At 45.4% G+C, this 27,896-nt stretch overlaps 1 protein-coding gene across 3 annotated transcripts; it reads left to right on the forward strand.

Annotated features, from left to right (window-relative positions):
- The first annotated feature begins 440 nt into the window (after window positions 1–440).
- Window positions 441–27,896, forward strand: AP1S3 (adaptor related protein complex 1 subunit sigma 3). 3 transcript variants are annotated; one of them, XM_028731069.2, is made up of 5 exons: window positions 441–553; window positions 18,018–18,196; window positions 20,828–20,936; window positions 23,417–23,554; window positions 27,423–27,896. In XM_028731069.2, the coding sequence occupies exons 1-5, from the start codon at window positions 551–553 to the stop codon at window positions 27,456–27,458; spliced, it is 465 nt and encodes a 154-aa protein (XP_028586902.1). In that variant the 5' UTR covers window positions 441–550; the 3' UTR covers window positions 27,459–27,896. The 3 variants fall into 3 exon arrangements, with proteins under 3 accessions (XP_028586902.1, XP_028586903.1, XP_077786065.1); XM_028731070.2 differs by lacking the exon at window positions 441–553 and adding an exon at window positions 1,122–1,144; XM_077929939.1 differs by lacking the exon at window positions 441–553 and adding an exon at window positions 3,064–3,135.

Consider the following 27,896-nt stretch of genomic DNA (forward strand, 5'->3'; position numbering starts at 1 on the left):
CAATGAGCTATGTGGACCAATATCCTGACTCGGAACAAGTGGGAGATGCTGTACTTATGTTTTCCATCTCTTCGTTACGGCTGCTTCTTTTCCTATAACTTTCTCCCCAAAGGAGACAAGTAGAACGCACGACTGCAGTCTCCTCGGGGCCGAGACCCAACCTTTTGCTCCTTCTGTTCTCCTGCAAAGCGCTCGAGAATAGCAGCGTCGCTCAGGTAGGAGGAAAACTCTCCGGAGACTCTTATCTTTCCGCTTAGAGAGCGCCAGTCCCCAAGTAAGGGGAGGAGAGATCCTCTCCCCGCGAAACTCACTCGGTGCAAAGCGACCTCTCCAACCCGCCCCTGGGGCTGTTGCCGGAGTGACCCGGGAGGGGGAGGAGGAGGAGGAGGAGTGGGGTGGGGAGGAGTTAATAACTTTCAGTTTAGGGCATTATGGGAAAGCAGGGCGAGCGGCTGGGAGTTCACCTGTGCCTGCGGGGGGGAGGGGGGAAGACCCGCACAGGGCACGGGGCTTGGAGCCACCCGGGGTGGGGAGCGCCTCTCTGGCAGCCATGGTGAGTACCCCCGAGGGGGAGCGCGGGGTTGGTTGGGCTGACACAGCTCCGGGGCTCCGGGGAGCCGGGAGGAGGAACTACCTGCTGGCGCCAGGTGAAGCAGCCTCCGCGCAGGAGAGAGGCAGGTCGGGCAAGGCTCGCCCTTGAAAAGCGCACAGAACATCTGCTGGGCTTTTCCTGCTCCTTTTTTTTGCAAGGAAACGGGAACAGGACGCAAAGTTTGCAGGAGTTGATGGGTCGGTCGGTTGCCCAGGGGGCTTTTCTCTCTTTCTAGGCTTGAACCGGCTATTATAGAGTTAATCGACCCCCCCCCCCCCCTTTCCGCGTTTTTTCCCTTGCGCGGTATTGTACGCGCGCTCTCTCCCTTTCTGACATTGCAAGAGAGGAGAGGGCAGGAGTTGGGTGGCGCATATCTTCCTCCACCTGTTGCTGGTTCAGGGTCAAGGGGGCGGGGAGATAAGAGCCACGTGCTGCAGGAACCGGGACCACCGCACCCAGTTTCTGTGTTCAAGCCCAGCCCCCATTCCCTTCCACTCAATTCAACGGAGGGATGTTGGGAACAAACTTTGCTGGAGCAGTGGTCAACACAAGGTAAAGGTAAAGTGTCCCCCAACCATTAGGTCCAGTCGTCACCGACTCTGGGGTTGCAGCGCTCATCACGCTTTATTGGCTGAGGGAGCTGGCGTACAGCTTCCAGGTGATGTGGCCAGCATGACTAAGCCGCTTCTGGCGAACCAGAGCAGCGCACGGAAATGCCGTTTACCTTCCCGCCCGAGCGGTACCTATTTATCTACTTGCACTTTGACGTGCTTTTGAACTGCTAGGTTGGCAGGAGCAGGGACCAAGGAACGGTCGAACAGGGAGCTCACCCTGTTGCGGGGATTCAAACTGCCGACTTTCTGATCAGCAAGTCCTAGGCTCTGGGGTTTAACCCACAGCACCACCCGTGTCCCTTAAATAAATCACCTGGAGCACTATCAACAAAGAACTAAAACAATTAAGTGCCACTTGGAAGCTGTGCAAGGGGTATTTCAGGAGAGGGCTGCCAGCTTTTAACAGCGGTGTGATAGGCAGGTTTCCATCAGGGGCAGTCCCCCCTTCAGCTTTGAATGTACAGTGGTACCTCGGGTTAAGAACTTAATTCGTTCCAGAGGTCCGTTCTTAAACTGAAACTGTTCTTAACCTGAAGCACCATTTTAGCTAATGGGGTGTCCCGCTGCCGCTGCGCAACTGGAGCACGAATTCTGTTCTCATCCTGAAGCAAAGTTCTTAACCTGAGGTACTATTTCTGAGTTAGCGGAGTCTGTAACCTGAAGCATCTGTAACCTGAAGCGTATGTAACCTGAGGTACCACTGTACAGGGATGGTGAAAGCTGTACCTGACAGGTTTCTGTCTATCATGCAGGTATGAAGAGCAGGGGAATGCCACACCTATGTTAGAAAAAAAGTTAGCAAAGGGTTTCTCCCCCTCTCCAGCTAAGGTTTGGGTGGGTTATTTTACTCTCTTTGTACTTTGGAACACTAGAAACTGCTATATAAAGATACAGGAATTTATTGCAATAAAACTTCCCTGGTTGGGAATGGGATTAATTGGGAAGGTCTTATTTCACTATCTGGGTTTGAGAAATCATCACAGGTCAGAAAGGAACCTTCTTCTAGCTAGAAATGCCTCACAACCTCAAAGTGTTTTCTGTCAGTGGTGCCGTGTGCCTTGTATCACTCGCTCGAGACATCTACACCTGTCTGATTTGCATGCACCTTAGTGTGGTGGCTCCTCATTCACTCTGAGCTTCTGCTTGTGGTATGCTGTGGCCTGCATTTAACCCGCAGAGGGGATCCTTCAAAGTTTGGACCTCTGTGGCAATCCTCTGATTCCAGATGCAACCCTAACCCCACTTACCTGGGTCTGACTTCTGAGCAGATGTGGTTTAGTTATCCGCTAAAACTAAAATCCATTTTGTCTGCGAAGGTTGGCGGGCAGAACTGGGCCAATGCATTAATAGTGCTCAAGTAAAAGAGCAAGTAAAAGAGCTAATCTGTTGAGCAACGAAAAAGGTGGCCAAGAGTTTAGGGTGCCTGACGACATTCCTGAGCTGAAATCAGGTTCCTCCTGGTTCCATTCTCAATGGGTGACCCTTTGGCCTATCTACTTCACTGGTATGTGTAGTACATTTCCTTTGTAGGCTTATTGTCAGGTGGATTTTGACCCTCGATTTGCATGTGGTTTCACTTGCCTCTCTCCCTCTCCCTCTTCATATTGACTTTGCTTTGTGTAGTTCAAACAGGCCCTTCAATTAATGGTAATGTGAGTAGTTTTATCTAAAATACCAAATCAATGGGAGGCTGGGTGGAGCCAACTTATTTGCTTTTCTAAATCAGCAGCCTGGTGATGGCTTTCCAAGAGATTTAATCCATGCACTTCTCTTCGGAAGGGACCCAGCGCAGTCATAGAACACCTGCTGTGCGTATAGAAGGCCCCGGGTCCCATCTCCTGGTCTGACTGGGAATGCCCCCAGTCTGAAATAATGAAATGCTACCAGCCAGCCAGTATACGACAGCTTCCTACTTTCTCCTCTTTCACGGTTAGGAATGGGAGAGAAGGCAATCACTTTCCTCTGGTTGCGAAGCTGCCTGATAGCAAGCCAGATCATTTGTTCATCTAGCTCAGTGCTTCTCAAACTTGTTGTTGGACTATAACTCCCATCATCCCTGACCACTGGTCCTGCTAGCTGGGGATGGTGGGAGTTGTAGTCCAACAACAGCTGGGAATCCTCTATACCAGGCCTAGGCAAACTCAGCCCTCCAGATATTTTGGGACTACAATTCCCATCATCCCTGACCACTGGTCCTGCTAGCTAGGGATCATGGGAGTTATATTCCCAAAACATCTGAAGGGCCGAGTTTGCCTAGTCCTGCTCTATACATCTGGTCCTTCCAGGTGGTGTTGGACTCCTTATCCCTGACCATCAACTCTGCTGTTGATGGGGCTGAGTGGAGAAGTAGTCCAACAAGTTCTTGAGGGCCACAGCTTCTCCATCCCTGGTGGGTACCGATTGGCAGCAGCTCTCCACGGCCTCAAGCAGCAGTTTCTCTCTACTTGGAGATGTCAGCGATTGAACTCAGGACCTGAACAATGGGCCCTCTCTGCTGTTACATGTAGGCCTGAAGTCCCAATGTGGTGTCTCTCCCAGTTTTTGGCTTTTGTGTGGTTTGGTTGGGGGGACACTTGGCTGTTTGGTCCTTCTGGGGTTTTTTTGGGGGGGGGGCATGTATAGGTATGTTTCTTGTTGCTTTTTCAAGTGTGTGTGGGATGGTCTAAGCATCATCCATTTGTTCTTCTGTGAAATGGGTATTTTCTGGTATCCATGACAGTTTCTTAGGTTTCCAGCTGTGCCCCATGGCCCAAAACTCTGCAGACCCTGGATGTAAATCAGATAACAATGATTGCTGATGCAGTTTGTGTGGGGAGGAAGAGACCATCCTGCCTCACTAAGCTGCTTCTACCTTTCCTACTGCAGGGAAACACCCAGGGATGTATTTAAACTCTTTGCCACTGGGTGTTCCAGAAGTCCAGTGTGACTCCAGAATCTGTGACAGGTTAGCTGAGGCTAGAGGGGAGGATTTACAAAGAACCATATATTTTTTCCCCCTGTATGCATCAACCCCGCGTCAACTGTTTATCCCATTAGTTGTGTTCTAAATGTTCCCCGTCCTTAAGCAGCTGCCAAAGATGTGGGGCAAAGCATTGTGTGATGAAATCGGGACATGGGCTACATTCTATGATGTGTTTTATGGCGTGGAGAGCTAGTGTGGCAGAGTGATTAGACTGCCAGACTAGGACCTGCGAGGTAAAGGGACCCCTGACCATTAGTTCCAGTCGTGACCGACTCTGGGGTTGCGGCGCTCATCACGCTTTATTGGCCGAGGGAGCTGGCGTACAGCTTCCGGGTCATGTGGCCAGCATGACTAAGCCGCTTCTGGCGAACCAGAGCAGTGCACGAAAACGCCGTTTACCTTCCCGCCGGAGCGGTACCTATTTATCTACTTGCACTTTGATGTGCTTTCAAACTGCTAGGTGGGCAGGAGCAGGGACCGAGTAACGGGAGCTCACCTCGTCGCGGGGCTTCGAACCGCCGACCTTCTGATCGGCAAGTCCTAGGCTCTGTGGTTTAGCCCACAGCACCACCCGTGTCCCTGGGACCTGGGAGACCAGGGTTCAAACTCCCACTTGATCATGAAGCTCACTGGGTGACCTTGGGCCGGTCACAGCCTCTCGGCCTTGCTTACCTCACAGGGTTGTTGTGGGAAGTAACTGCAGAAGGGTGAGCCATGTGTGCCTCCTTGAGCTCATTAGGGGTGGGGCAATTTGGGTATAAATGCAATGCAATCAATCAGTGTCATAGAGAGGGAGCATATGGCATGAGGCCAGTCCTTTTTTTTTCCTGGGGGGACGCAGGGGGACACATACCCCTTAACATTTTGTGAATCTTTTGTACTTTTGTCTATTTACTGTCATTATTTCCCCCGATTTGAACTATAAAATGGTGATTTTTCTTGAGTCAAAATGAGAGTACCCCTAAACACTTTTTAAAAGAAAAAAAGCACTGCATGGGGCTTTTGTCAAAAACAGCAGCCTTTGTGTTTTGCTGTTGTAAATGTGTACTCTCCTCCGAGAAGCACATACTTCTTGAGCGACTCCATACCTAAGCTAATATTTGAACCCAGGCCTTCCAGGTCCAGTTCAAACACATGGATTTCTCATTTCATCTGCTTATCTCTGGGCAGCGTAGCACAATGCTTTCAGGAAAGTGAACTTGTAGGAAAGTTTCCTAAGACTTTGCTGATCACTGGTTGTTGCATAAAACATCAAAACAAAACATTTTCAAAAAAACCCCACCCACTTGAAACTATTGATAACTCAGACTGAAAGCTTCCGAACAACTGTGTGAAACTTTACAAACATATAGAAGAAGAAAGGTGCTCATGTTGGTCTGTAGGGAAGATTCACAAAGTCTGTTATACCTTCAGTATACCTGAAGGAGCGTTTCCACCCCCATTGTTCAACCTGGACACAGGTCCAGCGCCAAGGGCCTTCTGGCGGTTCCCTCACTGCGAGAAGTGAAGTTACAGGGAACCAGGGAGGGCCTTCTTGGTAGTGGCGCCTACCCTGTGGAACGCCCTCCCATCAGATGTCAAAGAAATAAACAACTATCTGACGTTTAGAAGACATCTGAAGGCAGCTCTGTTTAGGGAAGTTTTTAATGACCGATGTTTTAATGTATTTTTAATCTTTTGTTGGAAGCCGCCCAGAGTGTCTGGGGAAACCCAGCCAGATGGGTGGGGTGTAAATAGTAAATTATTATTAATATTACTATATTAGGGCAACCAAAATGTCACCAAAATAGTGAGAAAGCTTTCAAGTTTTGGGTTTTTTTAATAGAACTCTTGATCTGGCTAGATGTTGACAGAATGCAAAGGTTAGGAGTGAGAAAAAGGTGGTTGGTTTTAGTCAAGCTATCCGTGTCTGCATCTGGGTAGGTTTTAAGAAGGAGTGACAAGATGGGAGTGACAGGGAGGGGAGAATGAAGCATTTCGCCAGCCCTTTGCTCAGCACTTCCCAAAGTGCCAGGCATGGGGCCTCCTGCGCTGTGGTTCCCATGCGCCTGGCAGCCAGCTGGCTGACAGATGCTTGGGAATCTCTCACAAGGGATTTTGACAGGTGGGTGGGGCAATCCCTCTCAGGTGACCTCATAACAATGCCAAGTGGTTGACAGGTGGGTTGTCCTGTCCTCCTGTCAAAGTTGGCATAGGAGGTAGGTCAAAGAAAACTTCCCTGCCCCTGATCTAGCCTGATGAAAAGTTCTGGCGAATCCCAAAGCTTGCTGGCTATTTTGTGACACTTAGCTCATCCTAATAAAGGTCTTGTTCTAATGTGGATGTTGAAATTTTACAGACACGTAAACTTTTATTAAAGTAAAATAAATCAAAATGCGCATGTTGCCTTATAGAGCATTGACTCTTTTTGGAAAGGCAAGCCTCAGGGGGGACTAAAGCAATACCAGACATTTTCTGGAGAGATGTAGCAAGAGATTTACAGCCAAAACAAACTTCGGGATGCACGCACGGCAAACCCGGAAGTATTTTACCAGGTTTCGCCACGCGCACATGCGCAGAAGCGAGAGACCCTCAGGTTGCGGCAACCTTGGGATCCGACTGGACCTCCGTAATGGATCCCATCTGCAACCAGAGGTACCACTCTATTTCCACTTGAGAGTGAGAACTATTGAACTTATTGGGAACTTGCTGCCAAGGTAACATGCATAGGATCAGGTTGTTGGTTAAGCAATGTTTATATCCTCACGGTTATAAGAACATCAGTAGAACCCCGCAGGATCAGACCAATGACCCATGTAGTCCAGCATCCTGTTCTCACAGTGGCTGACCTATGGGAAGCTCACAAGCACTCCCCCATTGTCCCATGACGAGAAATTCTGATATTCAGAGGCATGCTGCCTATGACAGTGGAAGCAGAACATAGTTATTGTGGCCACAGATAGCCACAGGTATCCTTATTCTTTGGTCTTTAGAGCCATCCCTGCATCATGTGGGAGCAGTCTATAGTTTAATTTTCTCCATACTGTTCATAATGTATACATGTCATTCATAGTTGCTCTTACTCTCATTTCCCCCACCCCTAAACTAATACTCCCCCCCCCCCCAAAAAAAACCCTCCAAACCTTTCCTCACAAGGAGTTCCAGCCTCACGGTCATTTTGGTTGCCCACCTCTGTTTTTCCAGTGTTTCTCAAACTTGGATCCCCAGCTGTTGTTGGACTACAACTCCCATCATCCCTGACCACTGGTCTTGCCAGCTATGGATGATGGAAGTTGTAGTCCAACAACAGCTGGGGACCCAAGTTTGAGGAAACACTGTGTAGCACAAGTGTTGTGTCTTTTTGTGTCAGGCTCCATCCTCAGACCTTCGTCAGCCAAGGAGGGGAGAAAAATCAGGCCTCCTCTTCTTCCTGTTTGCTCACAGCACCAGGTAGTCAGTGGTACAGAACGTGGAGATTTGTCTTAATATAAATTTCATTTAGAGAAAGGCTGGAGAAAACCCTTCTGGTCTGCCTGCTTGATAATTCACAGCTTTATATTAGGCAGTTGTTTGTTCTTTTACATACCAGCTGCCTGCCCTTTGATTATTCAAATAAATTTAGATTAACAAAAAGACATGGCCCTTTAGCTCCAGGGTACATGCAATCTCTGCAGGAGAGATAACAGAACAGGAACATACCGTAATGGGGGGGGGGGGGAAGGTGTATGTGTGGCAGTGGGAGAGATGGAAGGACAGCTTAACCCTGTTGAATAAAACAGTTGCTGTTAGGTAGTGTGATATAGCAATGGCAGTCTGTATATAATGTAGTTGCAATGATCTGATCCTCTGTTATCAGGAACAATTTATTATCTGAATTTACTGTGTCCTTGGATCAATACGACTCTTTTATTTTAAAACCCCTCTAATATATCAAAGCATATGTTCATTTGCCTGTTGTTCTTGATTTTGCTTTGCTAACTTCTGTCTTTCTGTCGCTGCAGACGACATTCCCCCTCATCCCTGGGCCCAGTGTGAGGTTTTGCTGCCAGCCAAATGGCTTCTTTGCTTTTCTCAAGGGTTTTGCAGCATTTAGTACGACCTTCCCTGGAATCAAGCCACATGCCTTGCTATATCCCAGCTGTTGATTCCCCTTGCGTGTACCCAGTTTCCACGGGAATGTTGTGCTCTTTTCCATTGCTTGTCCTTCACTCTGTCACAAACATTATCTAATACAGTGGTGCCTCGCAAGACGAAATTAATTCATTCCGCGAGTTTTGTCGCCTTGCGATTTTTTTCGTCTTGCGAAGCACGGTGTCGGGAAAGTTTTGGAAAAGCTTCAAAAACCACCAAAGTCTTTAAAAACCTCAAAAAAGGCTACTACACCGCGTTCTATGAGTTGCTCCTCGAAGTCAAGTCGCAACTGTATTAACGGTGTTAAGAAAAAGGAAACAAACTTGCAAGACGTTTCCGTCTTGCGAAGCAAGCCCATAGGGAAAATCGTCTTGCGAAGCAGCTCAAAAAACAAAAAACCCTTTCGTCTAGCGAGTTTTTTTGTCTTGCGAGGCATTCGTCTTGCGAGGTACCACTGTAAAAAAATTATTCCGTTACTGAGCCTGGCCCTTTTTGAGGAGGCCCGAGTTATGCACCAGATCAGCCAGGGAAGGTGGTGTCGCGTATTCCACGCGGCGTTTTCAGCAAAGCATTAAGAGTTCCAGGTTTTTCAGTGCAGTCCTTTTTAATGTGAGCTATACACAGGCTATATACAAAAGAAACAGTCCATACAGAGTACTTACAAACGAATACTCTCCACCACAGCACCACCACACTACAGCACAACCACCACCCCACTGTTAAACAGGCTTTTCTTTTAAAACAGGTGATAGCCAATCACACTAATCACACTCCTGCTGAGTCACTCTGACCCAGCAGAGTATTGCATCATCCTGTTGAAGCCTGCAGACTTATCCAGTATCCTGCGAATCCCAACACTCCTCCTTAAGTCAAAGGCTTGAGACCTAATAATTCTTTTAAGTCTCGAAATTTAGGAGCATCCAAACATTTTGTATACAAATCTGCCACATTACATTTCGTGTTACAGTGCTGTACCTTTAACACATTTCTTTCCAAAGCATTTTTCACATTTCCGTATCTTATAGCAATATGTTTACTCTTGCTTTTAAAGTTCTGTTGGTTAGCAAGCTGTTGTGCAGCCATGTTGTCACTTAGCACAGTGATTGGCATTTCAGAAGGTATTCCAAGCTCTTTTGTTAGGCAAGCAAACCATTCTATTTGTGATACACATTCGCTTATGGCTGAGTACTCTGCTTCACAAGTACTTGTGGCAACAAATGTTTGTTTCTGGGATTTCCACTGAACCAGGGCATTTCCAATATATATGGCATAGCCAGTGGTAGACTTTCCATTTTCTCTGTCCCCCCAGCTGGCATCAGCGTATGCATACACTTGCTGATCATATCCTGTATCCAGCACCAGTTTGTAATCTTTTGTGCCTTTCAGATACCTTAGGATTCTTTTAAGTGCTACCCAATCTCTCTGAGCCGGGTCTGCACTTCTTTGGCTTAACATGTGCACTGCCAATGTTATGTCGGGTCTTGTCCAACAACTTAAATATAACAGAGAACCCAACAGAGAATGAAACGCTGTTGCATTCTCACATTTTTGCCCTTCTGGTTCATTTTTGTACTGGGTAGTTATGGGAGTGTCAACCTCATTTGCCCTCTCCATTCCATATGTCTTCAGCAACCTTTCAATTTTTTCCTTCTGACTCAGAGAGTAGACGCCCTCTGCATTTCTCTGAACCTCTACTCCTAAGTAATTCTGAATCTCTCCCAAATACTTTAGTTTGTATTTGTTACCTAGGCTGTTTATAAACCAAGACACTTGCTTTTGTGCAGTTGTTATTAGACAGATATCGTCAACATACAAAAGTAAATAACAAACACTTCCTTGCACCATTGCTGAATATAAACAGGAATCAGCCAGGCTTTGTTTGAATCCCATCTTTTTCAAAGTTGTGTCTATGCATTCATGCCATAGACGTGCACTTTGGTGTAAACCGTATAGTGCCCTTTGCAGCTTTAACACCATGCTGTCTTTTTCCAGCTCATAACCTGGTATTTGCTGTAAATACACCTCGGCGTCAATAGGAGCATTTAAATATGCTGAGGCAACATCAAAATGATTAACTTTTAACCCTCTCAGACTTGCCATTGCTAAAACTGATTTTACTGTTTCAGCCTTTGCTGTTGGGGCAAACACTTCATCATAATGTATCATTTTCCTTTGTGTAAAGCCCCTTGCAACCAACCTGGCTTTCCTCTGACAACTACCATCAGCCAGTTTTTTCACTTTAAAAACCCACTTACAGCTTATGGGCTTTTTACCTTTAGGCAATTCTGTAGGTACAAACACATTGTTGTTTAGCAGAGAGTTATACTCTGCCTGCATTGCCTTTAACCACGCCTCTTTCTCTAGAGTAGGTAACTCTTGCACTTCTTCAAAGTTTTCAGGCTCAGTTACACAAACCTGGTTTATGGTGGCTGGGAACCCATAACGGTCTGGAGGTTGACCTTTATTACTTCTTGCAGACCTCCTTGGTTCATTAATCTCACCCCCTGGGCTACCTTCAGGACTGCTTTTGGGGTGGATTGACTCTGTAGGTCTACCTCCTCCTGTCCCTGTTGCACTTTCTTCTCTCCCCTGCTCCATGCTAGCAGCTGGAGAAAAATGCTCAGTCTTTACCTCCTCCCTTTCAGTTTCTCTGGGAGAGCTGCCAATTCTCAGCTTTGTTTCAACTGCCTTATCAGGTATGCTCGGCAGTAAAACTTTTTCTGGCAGCAGGTTTGCATGTATCTTGGGCCAATTTCTTTGCTCATTAAAGCTGGCTGATCGACTATAACTCAAAAGATTTTTATCATCTTCAAACCTATAGGCTTTCGTACCACTTTCATACCCAAGAAATAGCAACTGCTGTGCCCTTTTCCCACCTTTTCTTCGGTTCTTTACAGGTATGTCAACCCACGCCTTTGTCCCAAAGATTCTTAAATGTTGCAAACTGGGACTTTTGTTATAGAGAATTTTATAGGGTATGTCATCTAGTACCCTTGACCACAAGCGATTCCCAATATAATTTGCGGTCTTAATACTCTCAGCCCAGTACTTAATTGGAAGATTTGCATCTGCTAACAATGCTTTCATTTGTGTCTGCAAGACACCTCCTCTACGCTCTGCTACCCCGTTCTCCTGAGGCGTCGCCACATTGGTAAGCCTATGTTTAATCCCTTGGGAACGCAACCAGTTTCTTAGGGAGCTTGCCATAAACTCTCCTCCCCTGTCTGTCTGAATAGAGCACACCTTTTCGCCAAGTTGCCTTTCTACCCTTCTTACCCAAAACTTCAAAGTTTGGGCAACGTCAGACTTTTGCTTTAATGGATAGACCCAGCCAAATCTAGAATAGTCATCCACTAGGATCAAACAGTACTTGTTGTGGGAGACACTTGGTGGAAAAGGACCAGTTACATCAGCATGAATCAACTCCAGTGGTTTTTTAGTTTCTCTCTGGCTTGCTCTTGCTACTGGGCAAGCCCTGCTTTTAACCTCCTTACAGATATTGCAGTCTAAGTAATTATCACAACTTTTAATGTTTTTCATCCCCCCACACAACTCCAATGTTTTGTTCAGCACCTTATAGCTAGCATGAGCCAGACGCCTGTGCAGGAGATGAATACACATATCATGGGTTGGGACATTTTGCACATTCGCAACCTTAGACTCACACTGCAGTACATACATATTAGTTCTAAGGTTAGCATTTGCCAACACTGCCCCATTTTGCTTTATCTGGCACTGATCTCCCACAAAGTTTACTTCAAAGCCTGCTTTTGCCAAGTCAGGAATGCTCAGGAGATTGTTTTGCAAACTAGGCACACACAACACATTCCTGAATGTGTGTCCCAGCTGTGGGAACACAACCTCCCCCTCACAAACCACATTAGCTTTCTGGCCCGTAGCAAGACTTACATGTTTTTTGTTTGAAGCCCTAGCATCAGTTAGCAGTCCTTTTCTTTTACAAAAGGTTTGAGAAGCTCCACTGTCCAGAACCCACAGCTCTTCATTTTCTTGACCATCTGCAGACACCCAAGCGGTAGACTCTCTCTGCTGCGTCCTGTGCTTCTGCTGTTTTTGTTGTTTTTTCGGGCAGTCCCGCAGCAGATGTCCACTGGACTTGCAGCAAAAACACCTTTTTACTTTGTTGACCACCGGCTGGTCTGCAGCAGCTCCTCCTGGCTGTTTCTCCGGCTCCCGACACCTCTGCTCTTCCTGGCTGTTGTTCCCTCTGGGATGCTCCAACAGCTGGGCTGAGGTCATCTTTCGCTCTGCACGCCTGTCCTCCTCTGCATACAACCGTCCGGTAACGTATTCCAGAGTCAGCTTATCAGTCTCTACAGACTCGAGGGAGTTGACCAGCATATCATAGCTGTCATCAAGGGAACTCAGGACTATAAAGACTTTGTCCTCTTCCCCCACAGGCCTCCCTCTTAAGGCTAGCTCCTGGAAACAGCCTGTTAGGAATTTTAGGTGGTTTACCAGGGAGTCCTCCGGTTTCTTCCGACACCGGTACAGTCTCCTGGTCAGTGTTATCAGTGAGCCAGCTGTCTCTCGCACATGGACAGCCTTGAGCGCATTCCACGCCTCACTTGCCGTCACCTTATCAGATACGTAGACTAGCTGGCTGTCGTCCACTCCAAGGATGATCGTAGCCAAAGCTTTCTCATCCCTTTCATCCTCCTCAGAGGGCTGCGGTCGATCTTCCACCACTTTCCACAGGCCCTCACGCTTGAGGAAGTGTTGCATGCGGACCGACCAGATGCTGTAGTTCGTGGCCGTTAGCTTCTCCAGCAACACGCCAGTTCTGGACTGCTCCATCCCTGCAGCTCACCTCCAGCACCCACGGCTAGATAACTGCCACCTGTACTCTTGCGCAGCGGGAGTGTGCTGGGCCCATAACCCTGTCGCGTATTCCACGCGGCGTTTTCAGCAAAGCATTAAGAGTTCCAGGTTTTTCAGTGCAGTCCTTTTTAATGTGAGCTATACACAGGCTATATACAAAAGAAACAGTCCATACAGAGTACTTACAAACGAATACTCTCCACCACAGCACCACCACACTACAGCACAACCACCACCCCACTGTTAAACAGGCTTTTCTTTTAAAACAGGTGATAGCCAATCACACTAATCACACTCCTGCTGAGTCACTCTGACCCAGCAGAGTATTGCATCATCCTGTTGAAGCCTGCAGACTTATCCAGTATCCCAACAGGTGGGTTGGGTAGGAGAGGAAGGTCAGACTCCGCAGGTAGACAAGAGCTTTTTAAAAAAGCAAATATGATATATGTGAAGCGGTAGCAGGAATCCAGAGGGTCCCAGGTGCTCACCCAAGGTTGTGTCTCTGTTGGGAAATGGAGGCACAGTGGAGGCCTTTAAGAAATATGGCTTATTTTCATGGAACTTTGAAGTGTCAGGCATAGCCCTATTGGCTTTAGCCCAAACGTAGCAGAGTTTTCCTGCACAGCGAGGAAGCTAGTTGTGGCGGTAATGACTAGTCAGCTAGACTCAGAATAACTATTTACAGGATTTATTAAAAAGGAAAAAATAAAACCAGCAGAGTTTCTGCATACAAATCAAAGCAAAATAAATCCTTTCTCTCTCTCTCAAAACCATACACAGCACTTCTACTCCAACTCCTAACACACCTCACATCACACTGTGCTAGCAATCCCTAGATAACAGAGTTGAGTGCTGGTTGTTAACCAATCAGAGTAAGTAGTTTCTAGGTCAAGCAGACCTGGGCTTTCTGCCAAGAGTAAATTGACACTGCCTTGAGTTAATTGTGCGAAGCCAGAATCTGTAAGTTTCCCATGAGAATCAATTAACAGAAACTGAACATATTTTACATACATTTACACCTAGAACCTTTCATGGAGGGGGTGCAGAAGATTACGCCCCAAGCAGCGATCAAAATTTGCCAGGCGCCAGGAGCATTTTGCACCTGGCTATTGGCCACTTGTTAACAAGTGAAGATACCCAGGAGCTAAAATGGTGCCTGATGCCTCTACCATCTGGAGGTGCATGGCTGGGGATCCTTGGATCTTAACTGTTTCCACACACTAACAACACATCCTGTACAACTCTATCTGTTATATTTTAACTGCGCAATCAGAATGAATTTCAGGAACTAGTTGTTTTGAAGGATTTATTTTGTACTCACTGTGTTTCTAGCGCTGGGTTTTAAATCCATGTTCACAATGCTGCATATGTATCTTGCACTTTGATATAAAAGACTATCTGATATGTTGCTTCTCAATCTGGCTTCATGCTGATTGGGGTCCTTATAAGCTGTTCCAAATGCATCTCTAGCTAAGATTGTGTGTAAGGTCAGACAATCCCCGCTGTCAACACTAACGAAATCTAATCTGACACTAGTGAAGTTGCACTGATTTGAGCAGCTGGGAAGGGGAAACTGTGAAACACACTAAAAACACACACATCTCCACTGTGCTCTAAGGCGCTGATGTGAGCACACTCCTGTAGATCAGGGTTCTTCAAGGCTGTGAGCCTAGCAAACCTATATCTCTCTGATATAGGTATGCCAGTTTCCTTTGCCTCTTCACTCCCTTCTTGCTATTTCCTTAAGCCCCTGCTTTGGTGTGTGTTGTCCTGATTTAAGCTTCATTCAGACATAAAGACCAACTCTGATGTTCTTGTTATAAGAACATGCTGTGGTGCGCTTCAGACTTTCCTGCTCCCCTTATTTTTTTACATACAAGGGGGAGCTGAGACTTCCACTTGCAGTTTGGACAAAAGCACAAAAACTACAAAGAAATGCAGGAAACCGTGGTTTGCGCAAACTATGGACTCGGCTAGATTGGTAAAGAAAAGGCTTTTTATATGCGTTGTGTATACATTATAACACTGTGACACCAGATGGCGCCGTGGAGTTCTGTTTTGGCCAACACAAGTTCTCGTACAAAGTTTAAAATGTGTTTAACTGAAATGCTTCTTTGCTGTGTCTAAGTAGGAAAGCCTGTGTTTAAGCAGGTAACCAGGAAACCACAGTTTGCTCCTGGAGTGATATCCTGGCTTGTTAACAACTGTTGCCTGTGAAAATCGAAGTTTCCTTTGTTTGGACGTAATGGAAAACTGATGCTTGTTACAAATCCCAGATGGAAGCTTTCGTTCTCTTCCCCTCCCAGGAGAGGCTCACTGTAGTGCATTCTCATTATAACACATGGTTTCCAAGCCCTCTTCAGGCACTAATACAGTTTCTTAAATTAATATGCAAGGGGGATTTTGAGGATAAGTGCACTGGTTCTTGCTGCCCTTGTCGCCGTTCCACTGACCTATTCAGGCCTCCTTCTCCTTCTCTTGCCATGACAGCTGATCTTGACCCTATGCTCTAGGAGGGTTTCCATAGCTATTGACTCTTTCACTTCAACGTACAAAGTCAGAATGTTGGCGATCATTCTAAGGCTGGCCACTTCCCCCAGCAGATGGAATGCTTATGAAAATCTTATGCTGCTGAATGTGGGGCTGGAAAAATATAAAAATAACTTGTCGCGTAGCAGGGATAACGAAATTCTAGTCCTGCCTTTAGAGCTTGCTGATGTGCCGCTTGTACTAATAATGTGAAATGATCTGGAGAGAAAAAATAGTGTTAACAGCAACAACAAAAACCTTGAATTTTTTGCTGCCCTGGTGGCTTTACTATAAGTAGCTGCTGTGTGTCTCCCATGGCAACAAGTGTCTCTTATGCTCTCTTCCTCCTCTCACCACCCACCTTCCATATACACAGCATATTGCAAGCAGATAGCGTTACTTCTGTTTCAGAGACGCAAGGTGAAGTATCCCGTGTAGATGGATGAGCAATCTGACTGAGAGCCAGGAGCCCAAATTAATTTTGATGACTGTTACTTAATTAAGCCACTTGTATCTCCCTTTTAATTATGTCACTGTGGTGCACGCTAGGAGAGGGAACAGGAAAGCACACTGTGTTCTCTTGTTCGCTGCTTTGAACCTTTCCTCTTGGACCACGCATTGATCGCCTCAGGCTGAGAAATATTGTCGAACAGATGAGATGTCACTGAACCCAAAGTGACTCAGTTCTTTAAATCAACAGAAACTTTTGCTCGGCGGCCCAGGAAGACTGTGGCCTAGAGCACAATACAAGCTGAAGACTGCCAAGAACTCTTGAGGGCTATGCTACTGGTGTCTTTGAACTCAGGACTGAGCGGAAGATAGACAGGGATTTATGGGTATCTGCAGTAGATCAGGAAGCAGGAAGTGGGTGCACCCTCTTCAGATGGACTTCCTGTTATATGTAAATACAGTAATTCTGTCTACCTGAAAAGCTGAGACAATTTCAAGTCATGTGCTTTGTTCATCTTGGAGCAGATTGTGACCTTTGTCATCATTAGACTAGAGCAGCAGTGCCCAGCCTCTGGCCCATGGCAGGGGTTCAAATTTGGCCCACTTGGGTTATTTCCATAAACCACACCTATTTGTCTTGTCCCTGGTGTTGTATGTGATACAGAGTGAGAGATAGGTAAAGTTACAGCCTTCACTTCAATATAAACTGCATGGAAACACATTTCAAAAGGTTTGTTGTCACCTGCCATCATAAGGACATTTGGTGATTGATAGGTGGCCCACGGAGCTTGTGGAGATAAGGATCCAGCCTGCCAGGTTGGAAAAGTTTCCCATCTTTGGAATAAAATCTACATTAGGGATGGGGAACCTATGATCCTCCAGTTGTTGTTGTTGGACAACAACTCCCATCGTTGCCATTGACCGTGTTGGTGAGGGCAAATGGAAGTTGCAGTCTGACTGAGGGCCGCAGGTTCCCATTCCTGGTTTATGTCATTTAACAGCCAGTGTCTCCGCTTAGCCATGAAACCTATTGCATGACCTTGAGCCAGTCACAATCAACTTAACTCCAAAGTGTTTTGGTAAGTGGACAATCCCAATGTATAACACACAGACCTTTTTGTAAGCAGAAAAGTGATTAACAGATATAAAATATTTGCTATTTTTTGTGCATAATTATGATGGGTCATGACTTGGATATCTCATATCATGCAAGATATGTTGCTCTTGGAGAAAAAAGTGGCATCCTCCATAGTGCTAAATGTATATTAAATAAAATGCATTCAATGAAATCTCAAATCCTGCCACTTTAGGTGGCCCACCCCACTCTGACTGAGGTGTGTTCTGAACAATCCTGTCCAAAATCTGACGTCATCTTTTGATAATTGCAGTGTTTGCATTGGGGGTATTTGGGTTTACCCAGATAGGTGTGTTCAGCAGTCACAGGTATGCACTGTTTTTCTGTTCTTTTATAGTGGTGTTTGGTTACTGCAGGCATGAACCTGATAAATAAGGCCACTGCAGGATCTTCACCTACAGCCTATGTAAAAAAACAGCACAGTTGGTTACATGGGAAAACGACAAGCTGAAGATCTTTTGAAGGACTACTGATATGGCCCTGACTGGAAGCAACCAAATGTAGCTGAACTTGCACAGCACATGACAATTGCTTGTTTAAAAGTTCAGGAAGACAGCTAGTTGCGTTTGGTTAAAGTACGCAATCTCTGCTATGATTTAACATTACACCTGAACCAGCCCAGGGCAACCCTAGGTTCTCTTGAAACCATTATTATCCATCATTTCCTGAACTTTAAGTGTTTTCCTTGATAACAGGGCAGATATTTTCACTCAAATGCAGTTTCGTTAATGCAAGTTGTGTTGGTCTTTGTCTCAATATTACCCCAAATGGTTTTGTTTACTCTAGATGCAGTTTATACTGCTCTTCAGCCGGCAAGGGAAATTAAGACTCCAGAAATGGTTTATTACACTGCCTGAAAAAGAGAAGAAAAAGATCACCCGAGAAATTGTGCAGATTATTTTGTCTCGCAACCAGAAAATGAGCAGTTTTGTTGACTGGAAAGACCTCAAGCTTGTTTACAAAAGGTGTGAGTAGTTTTACAAGTCGGCTTTTTACACAAAGCATGTTGCTTCACATAGAAGCAGCACAAAGTAACAACAAAACAAAATCAATCTAGTTTGCGTTGGTGGAGTGAACTGACAAACAAGAGGAACATCATTCAAAATGTCTGTAGTACTTACCACTAGTAGGAAAGAAAAAGAAAAAAGGCAGCAGGCATGATCTCTTGAAGGAAGCCTGTGCCCAGTGAATTCCACTAATTCCTGTCAATAAGAAACATGACATGCTTGTTTATATCAAAGGATTAAGGTTTTACACTGGGGTGGGGATATTTTTCAGCCCAGAAGCCACTGTCCATTCTGGGCAACCTTCTGGGGGCTGCATGCCAATGGATGGGACCAGAGGCAGAAGTTGATAGTGGAGCAATAAATGTAAATATGTTAGGCTAGTTTCTATGCAAACTCTCACACACCTCTGTCCTGCACCCAGGCAAGCAAAAGGCACAATCGGGATTTCAAGGACACATTCCAGCCATGCAGAAACATTTGAGGGTGCAAAGTAGGGCTGGCAAGGCGTGTGGTTTGGGAGAGAAGAGTCCCAAGGGCCAGAGAAAGAGGTCTGGTGGGCTGCATCCCTGCTATAGTTCTAATTTTAAGGAGCATTATTCAAGACAGTGGGGGTGGCAGATGCATCAAGGGAATGAAGTATTAAACAGGAAGTTGAAGCTGGAGCCAACTAATTTGGCTAGAGGAGGTGCATTGACATCCTCTGGCAGGATGACCCAGGGAGGGGGCATGATATAGAGAGAGTCCCAAGGGCCAGATTTAAAAAGCCACATTTTGCACCCGGGCCTGGGGTCCCCCACTCCTGCTTTACATCACTTAATTGGAGCCAGCATTTGAGATGAGGAATGAACATGGAGAGCACCTCCCTGAGATAATAAAATCTACTGAAGTGCCTTTTAAATGAATGGGCATCAAGAGTTGCCATTAAGTGCTGGACTCGCAATGATTTTCATGGGATGCCAGTGCATTGATCTTCCTCTGTATTGTTCCACTGGGTATTTCTGAATGCTGGAGGCTGTCCCAGTTTTAAAGGAAAGTACAGAAATGTTCAAACTTTTTGAAGCTCCCTTTCTGAACATGGTGTGTGAAAGAACGTTTGGAAGATCATAGCTTGGCGAAACCTTGAAAGCGATATGATAAGACCATTGTTGCTTGTGGCTATAAAACAGATCAATCCCCTTCATATGTTAGGGCCAAATTAACAGGTTTTTGGTAAACACAGTTTTTGCCCTGTGTTGCTTGTGTTTCCCTTTCTAATTCGGGGGTTGGATGAAGACTGAAGAAACTGCTGTTTATTCTCTGGTGTTTATTCTCCAGCAGTCTGATGGCGGTGGTGGAATTTGTCAGGGTGATTGTGCAGAAAAAGACAAGTTAAACGCACTTGATCCATGAACACCCCTCATGTATATGCTATTTTGAAAGGGAAAACCAGACCCACAAGGAAAAGGACATATTTAATATAATTTGGAGTTTGGTCCTCAGTATGAAGCACTACAAAAACGTATACAAGTTTTGTGTCCGTATTGTGTAATGCAACAGGCCCCAGGGCCAAATCAGCCCTCTAGCTGGACTTGGCCCAGGCTGCATCCCTCACTGACCCTGCTGGGCACCTTCCTCTAGCTATTCTGCCTGGCTGGAATGTGTCCTTGAACCGTGATCACTCTTGCTTGCAGAATGGAAAATAGAGAGTGGTGTTGTCCGGCCTTTCCTACTTTTGCCACACCCACCACTGACATGTGGCCCTCAGAAGGCCCACCCCCATGAGACAATGTGGCCCTTGGATTGAAAAATGTTCCCCTTCCCTCCTGTAACAGGATAGAAAATATATATGTCAGTGCTTTTAAAAAGGGGAAAATGTTTTTCTGTGACACAGCCTTCAGTTCTTTCAACAGCTGTTGTCTGTATCCAAGCTTAAGGTCACAGAAAAGATGTGTGAGGACCAAAGCTCCCCCCCCCCCAAAAAAAAATGTTTAGGGGTACTCTCATTTCCCTACTCATATTGAAATACTGCCCCTCAATGAGGCCAAACTTTGATTCACAAAATGTTTAGGGGTTTGCGGACCCCTGCATCCCCCCTCCAGGAAAAAAAAGCACTGGTGAGAACAGTCATGAGGCTGTGTGGGCAAGTTGCACCCCAGCATCTATATGCACAGCGACCATTACTCCCTTCCACCTGTGCCTTTGAGAAAAGGAGAAGATATAATACCTGGCCTGTATGAAAGCATAATGAAAAGGAACACAATTATAATAGCATCGGATGCAGAGCTGTGAGAGATTTATGTGATAAAAAGCAAGCTTTTATTTCCGATTCCATTATCATTACTTCTGATTATTGCACCAAAAACTGCCCACGTTTGCATATCTGAAATGATGTTCATCCTGTCATTTTCATTAGTGCTGGCAAGGAAGTCAGATGGATTTATATGAAAGGCCTAATTAATTAAGGGCTATTCTCCTTGCTTTTGAGATAAATTGACTCATTATGTGAAAAAGCAACCGGGGGAAAAAATATTTCAGGGTAACTGACCGTGTAAAGAGCGTGAATATTAATGCTGATAGGTCTCAATATATTTTCATATTTTTAAATTTCAGGTACGCTAGTTTATATTTCTGCTGTGCAGTTGAAGAGCAGGATAACGAACTCTTGACCTTAGAAGTTGTCCATCGTTATGTAGAGCTATTGGACAGATATTTTGGCAATGTAAGTTTACTAGGTTTCCCCCAGAAACACCTGCCTCCGCTTGTTTTCCTTGTCAGATATCTGTCGAATGTTGTCTGTTGTTTCTTCTGTCCACAGAGCTGACTCGAGATTCCCTGCAAGGTTTGTTTGTGTTTTGTTTTTAGGATAACAGGTCTGGGCCATTTTCTGTAAGGATATTCTGTTTCAACTGAAAAGAATTATTTGGGGGGGAAACTTTGCTATGAAAACAACCACCACAACCTCTGGAGGGCCACAGGTCCTCTTTGCCTTCTCTAAAAGATCAAGTTTGAAGCATAGGAAGCCCAGTGAGTCTCAACCTGCTGTTTTTCTTGGACAGAGACAACCTCGCCACAGTTATCTGTGCTCTGGCAATCTCTAGAGCATTGACTACTGCAGGGCTTTTAATGTAGGGCTGCCTTGTAGCTTTCACAGAGTTCTACAATTTCATTGTGCCTTTATATTGGAACTCACTTTTTCGTTTCATTGAGAAAGGTGGGAGAGAAATCCACACAATAATTTGATGCATAAATAGCGAGAGGCTCCTGTTAATTAGGAAGGTCTTTCATTCCACAGACCGCTTCTTTTGCAGCAATAAAATCCACCAACAGCTGAGAAACATCCCACTCCAGCTTTCTGGTACTGCAAAGCCACCTCCAGGGCTGTTGCCCCCCCCCCCCCCATTGCCTGTCTGTAGGCTGATTATTTTCCTCTCTGGTCCTCCACGTACAAATAAGGCTAAGCCTTTATAAAAGTCAGAGCAGGAGGAGAGAGCAAAAACAGCGGGGAGCACAAATGGAGATAAATGGACAACTGAGCAAAGTTCACGTTGAGACATCTGGGGCTGGGTGAAGCTGTTTTTAATTGGAAGGAAGACATGATTAGCGGAAATGCTAAAACAACTTGGAAATCGCCAAGAAAGACAAATGTGTCACAGAAAAAATGGTGAGCGCTAATAAATATGACACTTAAAAAAACAACCAGGTACACATGCACAACAGTGAGTTTTGGAGTAAAAATTAATTCTGGCTTTCATGCACAGAGCGCACTATGTTTAGTACATGATGACTATGACACCCCACAACTGCTTTTGCATGGTATCGTCCATGCCCCTCTACAATAATTTGGCTGTCTTCCCCTGCAATAGCTTCTCCTCACCCAGTACTTAAAGAGGCTGTGTGGAGTAGTGGTTAAAATGCAAGACCAGGACCTGGGAGACTAGGGTTCAAACCCCAACTCAGCTCATGAGGTGATTTTGAGCCAGTCACTGTCTCTCAGCCCACAGGTATATGAGTTGGAAAGCCAGGGCAAACCATGTACAGTGGTACCTTGGTTGTTGAACAGCTTGGCTCCCGAACAAATCGGCTCCCAAGTGCCGCAACACCGGAAGTGAGTCTTCCAGTTTGCGAATGTTTTTCAGAAGCTGAACACCTGACGTGGCTTCTGCAGCTTTTGATTGAGTGCAGGAAGCCTCCTGCAGCCAATTGGAAGCCGCGCCTTGGTTTTTGAATGGTTCCGGGAGACGAAGGGACTCCTGGAACGGATTAAGTTTGACAACCAAGGTACCACTGTATGCCACTTTGAGTACCATGGAGGGGATGTGGGATAGAAGTCACTTAGTGAGTGGCAGAGGAGTTTAAAAATCAGTTTGGGCCATCAGTGGGGTCAACCGTTCTGGGAAATCTAACTGAATAAATGCACCAGGCATTTCTGGAACATTGCAATGTCTGAGGTGCCTGATTAGGGTTACCTAACCCTAACCCTAACCCTAACCCTAACCCTAACCCTAACCCTAACCCTGCCTCATAGTATGGCAGAGACGGAAGGGATCCTAAGGGTGATCTAGTCAAACCCCCAGCAATGCAAGAATCCTGCCCACAGCCAGCCCTGGCTGGGCTCCAAATGCCAGCCTTCTGGTTATCATTGCTGTTCTGCATGCTGTGAATGGTGTGGAGAAAGGGGAATGCCTGAGGTATGATGAAGTCAGTTTGATATATAGGTATGGCGTTGTTTTGGTCTAACCCAGGGTTTCTCAAACTTGGGTCTTCAGCTGTTTTGGATTACAGTTCCCATCGTCCCTGACCACTGGTCCTGCCAGCTAGGGATGATGGGAGTTGTAGTCCAACAACAGCTGGAGGACCCAAGTTTGGGAAACCCTGATTTAACCCTATACCTATAGGACAAAACTGATTGAAGGAAAATGCAAGTCCTGAGTGAAAGGTCAGAGGTAACTTGGTGCAGGTGTGTGCAACTGAAAAGATAACTTGGTGGTTAAGGAAGTAAAATGATCATGGCATGCTTCCTCACCTTTGAAATATTATCATGTTGAAACCTCCTTAATGCTTTCAGTCCTGTGTTTCCATTGTTCTCTGCCTGCCACCAGGGTGCACACACAGAACAGGTTTTTGATGAGGCTGTGCATATAACCACACTCAATGCCATAATAAGTGTGCCTGAATATTTCTCTCTGTAATCCTTACCAGGTGTGTGAACTGGATATTATTTTCAATTTTGAAAAAGCGTACTTTATTCTTGATGAGTTTCTGATGGGAGGGGAAATTCAAGAGACTTCCAAAAAATCTGCAGTGAAAGCTATAGAAGATGCTGATATGTTACAAGAGGTAAGAAGAGGTAAGAGAGGTATGAGAGAAGCTAAATCCAGGTCTCTCTACTCTCTTGTCATTTTATTTTTACTCTTGATGCCCAGTTTGGCTCAAGTTTTATTGCTTGGGCTGTAGGTCACAACCAAATGAAGTCTACAAATGCCAGGTGAATGGAATAAGGCAGACCACAAAAATGTACAAAGATACAAACAAACAAAACCCCCCTTAAAATAAAATATCCTTAAAACAGCCTTTCCTAACCTGGTTCCTCCAGTTGTTGTTGGACTCCCCCACTCCCATCTGCCCCAGACAGTGTGACCAATGGTTAAGGATGAGGCACAATGTAGTCTTAACACCTGGAAGAAACTAGGTTGGTGAAAACCGATTTAAACAATCTTCACTGTAAATATTCATTCATACAACGTAAACTTAATTTCCCTCCCCCCCCCCCCGGTGCAGGTACAAATGACACAAATCTTCCAATAATGTGCTTGCCTTTATTTGCTAATAAATGTTCTGCTGTCTAAGTCAAAAGTCAAAGAGCATTAGGAGGTGCGTGTTTTACAGCCTTTTTTATCCATGTTCACTGAGAAATCTCATGGAGTTCAGTGGACTTATTCCTAAGTAAATGTCCTTTGGTTTTCTGGTGTAAGTAGCAGCTTAACTCTTGCAAATTATAAATAGCAGACTGGTGGGCAAATAGATGACTGTTGCTGTGTGATTTCCCACCCGCATTTGGCATTCTATAAACCCTGGCTCGAACTATTCAGAAGCTCTTTGTGTTGGTTGTTTTTCTTATAGAAAAAGTGACCATCAGTTACTCACACCGTTTGCTGAATCCTTGATGGAATGTTCATTTCAGCCCTTTTAGTGTCTAAAAAGTGCTTGGCTATTTTTATTGATTTATTTTGCGCAGCAAAGCGGAAGCATAAATGGTCTGCCTGCTAGCTTCAAAACCAGCAGAGCTGTCTGCGGCAACCCCAGTTTTGGGCCAAAAACAGACCTTGCGGTAAATCCCTGTTCAGGGAAGTTTTTAATAGGTGACATTTCAGTGTATTTTTTATCTTTGTTGGAAGCTGCCCAGAGTGGCTAGGGAAACCCAGCCAGATGGGTGGGGTACAAATAATAAATAATAATAATAATAATAATAATTATTATTATTATTATTATTATTATTATTATTATCCCCCTTTGAAATAGAATAGGGGAGGCATCGGCAAACTCAGCCCTCCAGATGTTTTGGGACTGCAATTCCCACCATCCCTGACCACTGGTCCTGTTAGCTAGGGATGATGGGAGTTGTAGTCCCAAAACATCTGGAGGGCCGGGTTTGCCTATGCCTGGAATAGGGCCTGTTATTCAAAAGCCTTGTGGGAATGTTGCTCCCTCTTTAAACAGTCAGATATGGCGGACATGAACTGAAAGTGCCATGAATAAATAAATGCTAAGGGAGATGTTTTTGGCACCTTTGCTCTGGTCAAGCTGGTTATGGACAATAAGCCAGCAGTATTCAATGCTTCACTTACGTGCCCTAGAGTGAATATCACTGGAATAAGCTAGCTGTGGTAATTGCAACTGCTGGCTGTGCAAACAGAGAGAGAGCACAATCCAAAACATATTACAAATTCCTAAGGACCTGTTCATACACTAAAGTTCCTGCCCATCAGAGTGGCTAGCCTTCCCAGGCAATGCATTTTGTGTGGATGGAAGTAAAAAGGGATCTAAATGTGTGATCCTGGGACATAAAAACGTAAGAACCACCTGTGGGATCAGGCCAGTGGGCCATCTAGTCCAGTATCCTGTTCGCACAGTGGCCTACCAGATGCCTGTGTAAGGCCTGCCAGCGAAACCTGAGTGCCACAACACTCACCCCTTCTGTGGTTTTCAGTAACTGGTATTCAGACGCATACTTCCTCTGGCAGCAGTAGAGCATATCCAGCTACCTTTGTAGCCACTGATAGCCCTTATCCACCATGAGTTTGTCTAATCCTTCTAAAAAAAGCCATCCAAGTTGGTGGTCATCACTTCCTCTAAAGGTCATCACTTCCTCCTGACCATTAGGTCCAGTCGTGACCAACTCTGGGGTTGCAGCGCTCATCTCGCTTTATTGGCTGAGGGAGCCAGCGTACAGCTTCCGGGTCATGTGGCCAGCATGACTAAGCCACTTCTGGCGAACCAGAGCAGCGCATGGAAACGCCGTTTACCTTCCGGAGCGGTACCTATTTATCTACTTGCATAGATAAATAGTATCTACTGCATCTACTTGATGTGCTTTCGAACTGCTAGGTTGGCAGGAGCAGGGACCGAGCAACAGGAGCTCACCCCGTGGCAGGGATTTGAACTGCCGACCTTCTGATCGGCAAGTCCTAGGCTCTGTGGTTTAACCCACAGCAACACCCGTGTCCCTCATCACTTCTTCTAGTTGGGAGCAAATTCCATAGCATAGGTATGATCTGGGTGAAGAAGTACAGTCAAACCTCGGTTCCTGAAGGCCTCTATTACTGTACGTTTCAGCTCCTGAACGCTGAAAACCCAGAAATAACTGTTCCGGTTTTCGAATGATTTTTGGAAGCTGAATGGCTTCCGGGGAGTTTTTTTCTTTTTTCTCTATTGACTTTGCCGACTGCCCTTTGATCCTCGGTTGTCAAATGTTTTGGAAGTTTCGGAAGTTTCAGGAACGGATTACGTTCGACAACCAAGGTTTGACTGTACTTTCTGCCGGCTGTCATATTCATTGGACCTCCATGAGTTCTGGTGTTATGAGACAGGGAGGGGAAAAACAATGGATACTTTTATACAAAAGTCCCAAATTGTGTAAGCTTTCCTTAGGCTGGTTGCTGCATCTGTTTGATCATTTTGGCTGGGCAAAATGCCCGTCTCTTGGACTGGGATATCTTTGAACCCTCAGCCAACATGATACCAGGAGCTGGTGGGAACCGTATCTATGACTCTGTGAATAGTGTGTCACATTTATCCCTGAGGGCATGTATCCAAAGAAAGTCAGGATGCCTCATGGGGGAAATGTCTTCTGTGTGATTCAGCCCTCTGTGGTGGGAATCAATGTAAATGTAGCACATAAGACAGTAAAATGGGTCTCAGACACACTTTAGGGCAGGGGTCAGCAAACTTACTGCACCTTGGGCTGGTGTCTCCAGTGCCGATCATGTGGAGGGCGGGGGAGTGCATGCCCATACCCGTGTGCACATGCCATTTCCGGCACACTTCCGGGTCAGAGAAGACCGGAAATAGCTTGTGCACACGGGCCTCCTCTGACCCAGATGTGCACTGGAAATAATGTTTGCGCATGCACAAATAACGCTTGTGCATGCGCACAAGCTATTTCCAGTGCTCCTCTGACCTGGAAGTGGGAAGCCGCATAGCACCGCGCCACTAAGAGCGGGCGTCGGCAGCGGGCGGCGTGGGTTGCCGCGGGCCGGATAAATGGGTCCCCTGCTTTAGGGTTTTAGGATTTATTTATATATATCTCCTCCCATATAGATAGATAGATATCTCACACATGCATGGAGTTTTGGATGTTTTTTATTATATAGGAAAAAATGACTTAGGAATTTAGTACAAGCAGCTGGAAAAAAATGGAACTAGGTTAGACTATTGTAAACGGAGCGAGCAACACTTAACTGGGCCAAATATACCTCCCTGTGATTTTTGAACCCTTGGCTTGATGGACAGCCCAGTCTACTTATGCAAGTATTCATACAAATTCTGTTAATGATCTCCAATTAGCTTCGCAAATTAGCTGCAGTGCTCTAGATGTTCATCATTTACAAAGCACCTCTTGGTACTGAACCAATTTCCTTGCTGTCACATTATCGTCTATGCGTAATTTTAATAACTGAGTTAATAGCTTAATTGTTCTTTGTTGCAGACAATGGAAGAATATATGAGCAAGCCTGCTTTCTAACTAGAATCTACATAAACAGAAAACGAGGCTGCATACCAACGGTATATGCAAAAATCTGCCTGCTCCTGGATTTTATTTAACAATGAACCCCTCCCACCTCAAACCCTCCTGAAGGGGGCTGTCTATGCAATAGTCAAGATGAAGGTCAGCCATAATAGCGCAAACATGTATTCTATTTTATATGAGCATGATAGTAAACTTTCTTGGCTGTCCTGATTGAATGTTTGTTTTTACGGCAATTTTTATCTACCTGCCTTTCACTTCCAAGGAACGGATACTAGAACACTTGAAGGATATATTTATATGACTTTGGGTCAGTTTTTGACCAATTCAGTGTAATTTTGTAAAATAATAATAATAATGAACCAACCAAAAACATTTATTTGAATGTGGTCATTTTTCTTGGATTAATAACAACCATTTTGCAAAAATGTTGAA

The sequence above is a fragment of the Podarcis muralis genome, chromosome 6 (genome assembly GCF_964188315.1).
Source record: "Podarcis muralis chromosome 6, rPodMur119.hap1.1, whole genome shotgun sequence".
Classification (NCBI taxonomy): domain Eukaryota; kingdom Metazoa; phylum Chordata; class Lepidosauria; order Squamata; family Lacertidae; genus Podarcis; species Podarcis muralis.

Excerpts from the sequence above, each read along its gene's own strand:
- AP1S3 (XM_077929939.1), top strand. The coding sequence starts at position 3,079 with ATGAAATGCTACCAGCCAGCCAGTATACGACAGCTTCCTACTTTCTCC. Across the intron at positions 20,937-23,416 it reads TGGACAGATATTTTGGCAAT|GTGTGTGAACTGGATATTAT; the intron begins GTAAGTTTACTA and ends AATCCTTACCAG. Across the intron at positions 23,555-27,422 it reads ATGCTGATATGTTACAAGAG|ACAATGGAAGAATATATGAG; the intron begins GTAAGAAGAGGT and ends TCTTTGTTGCAG.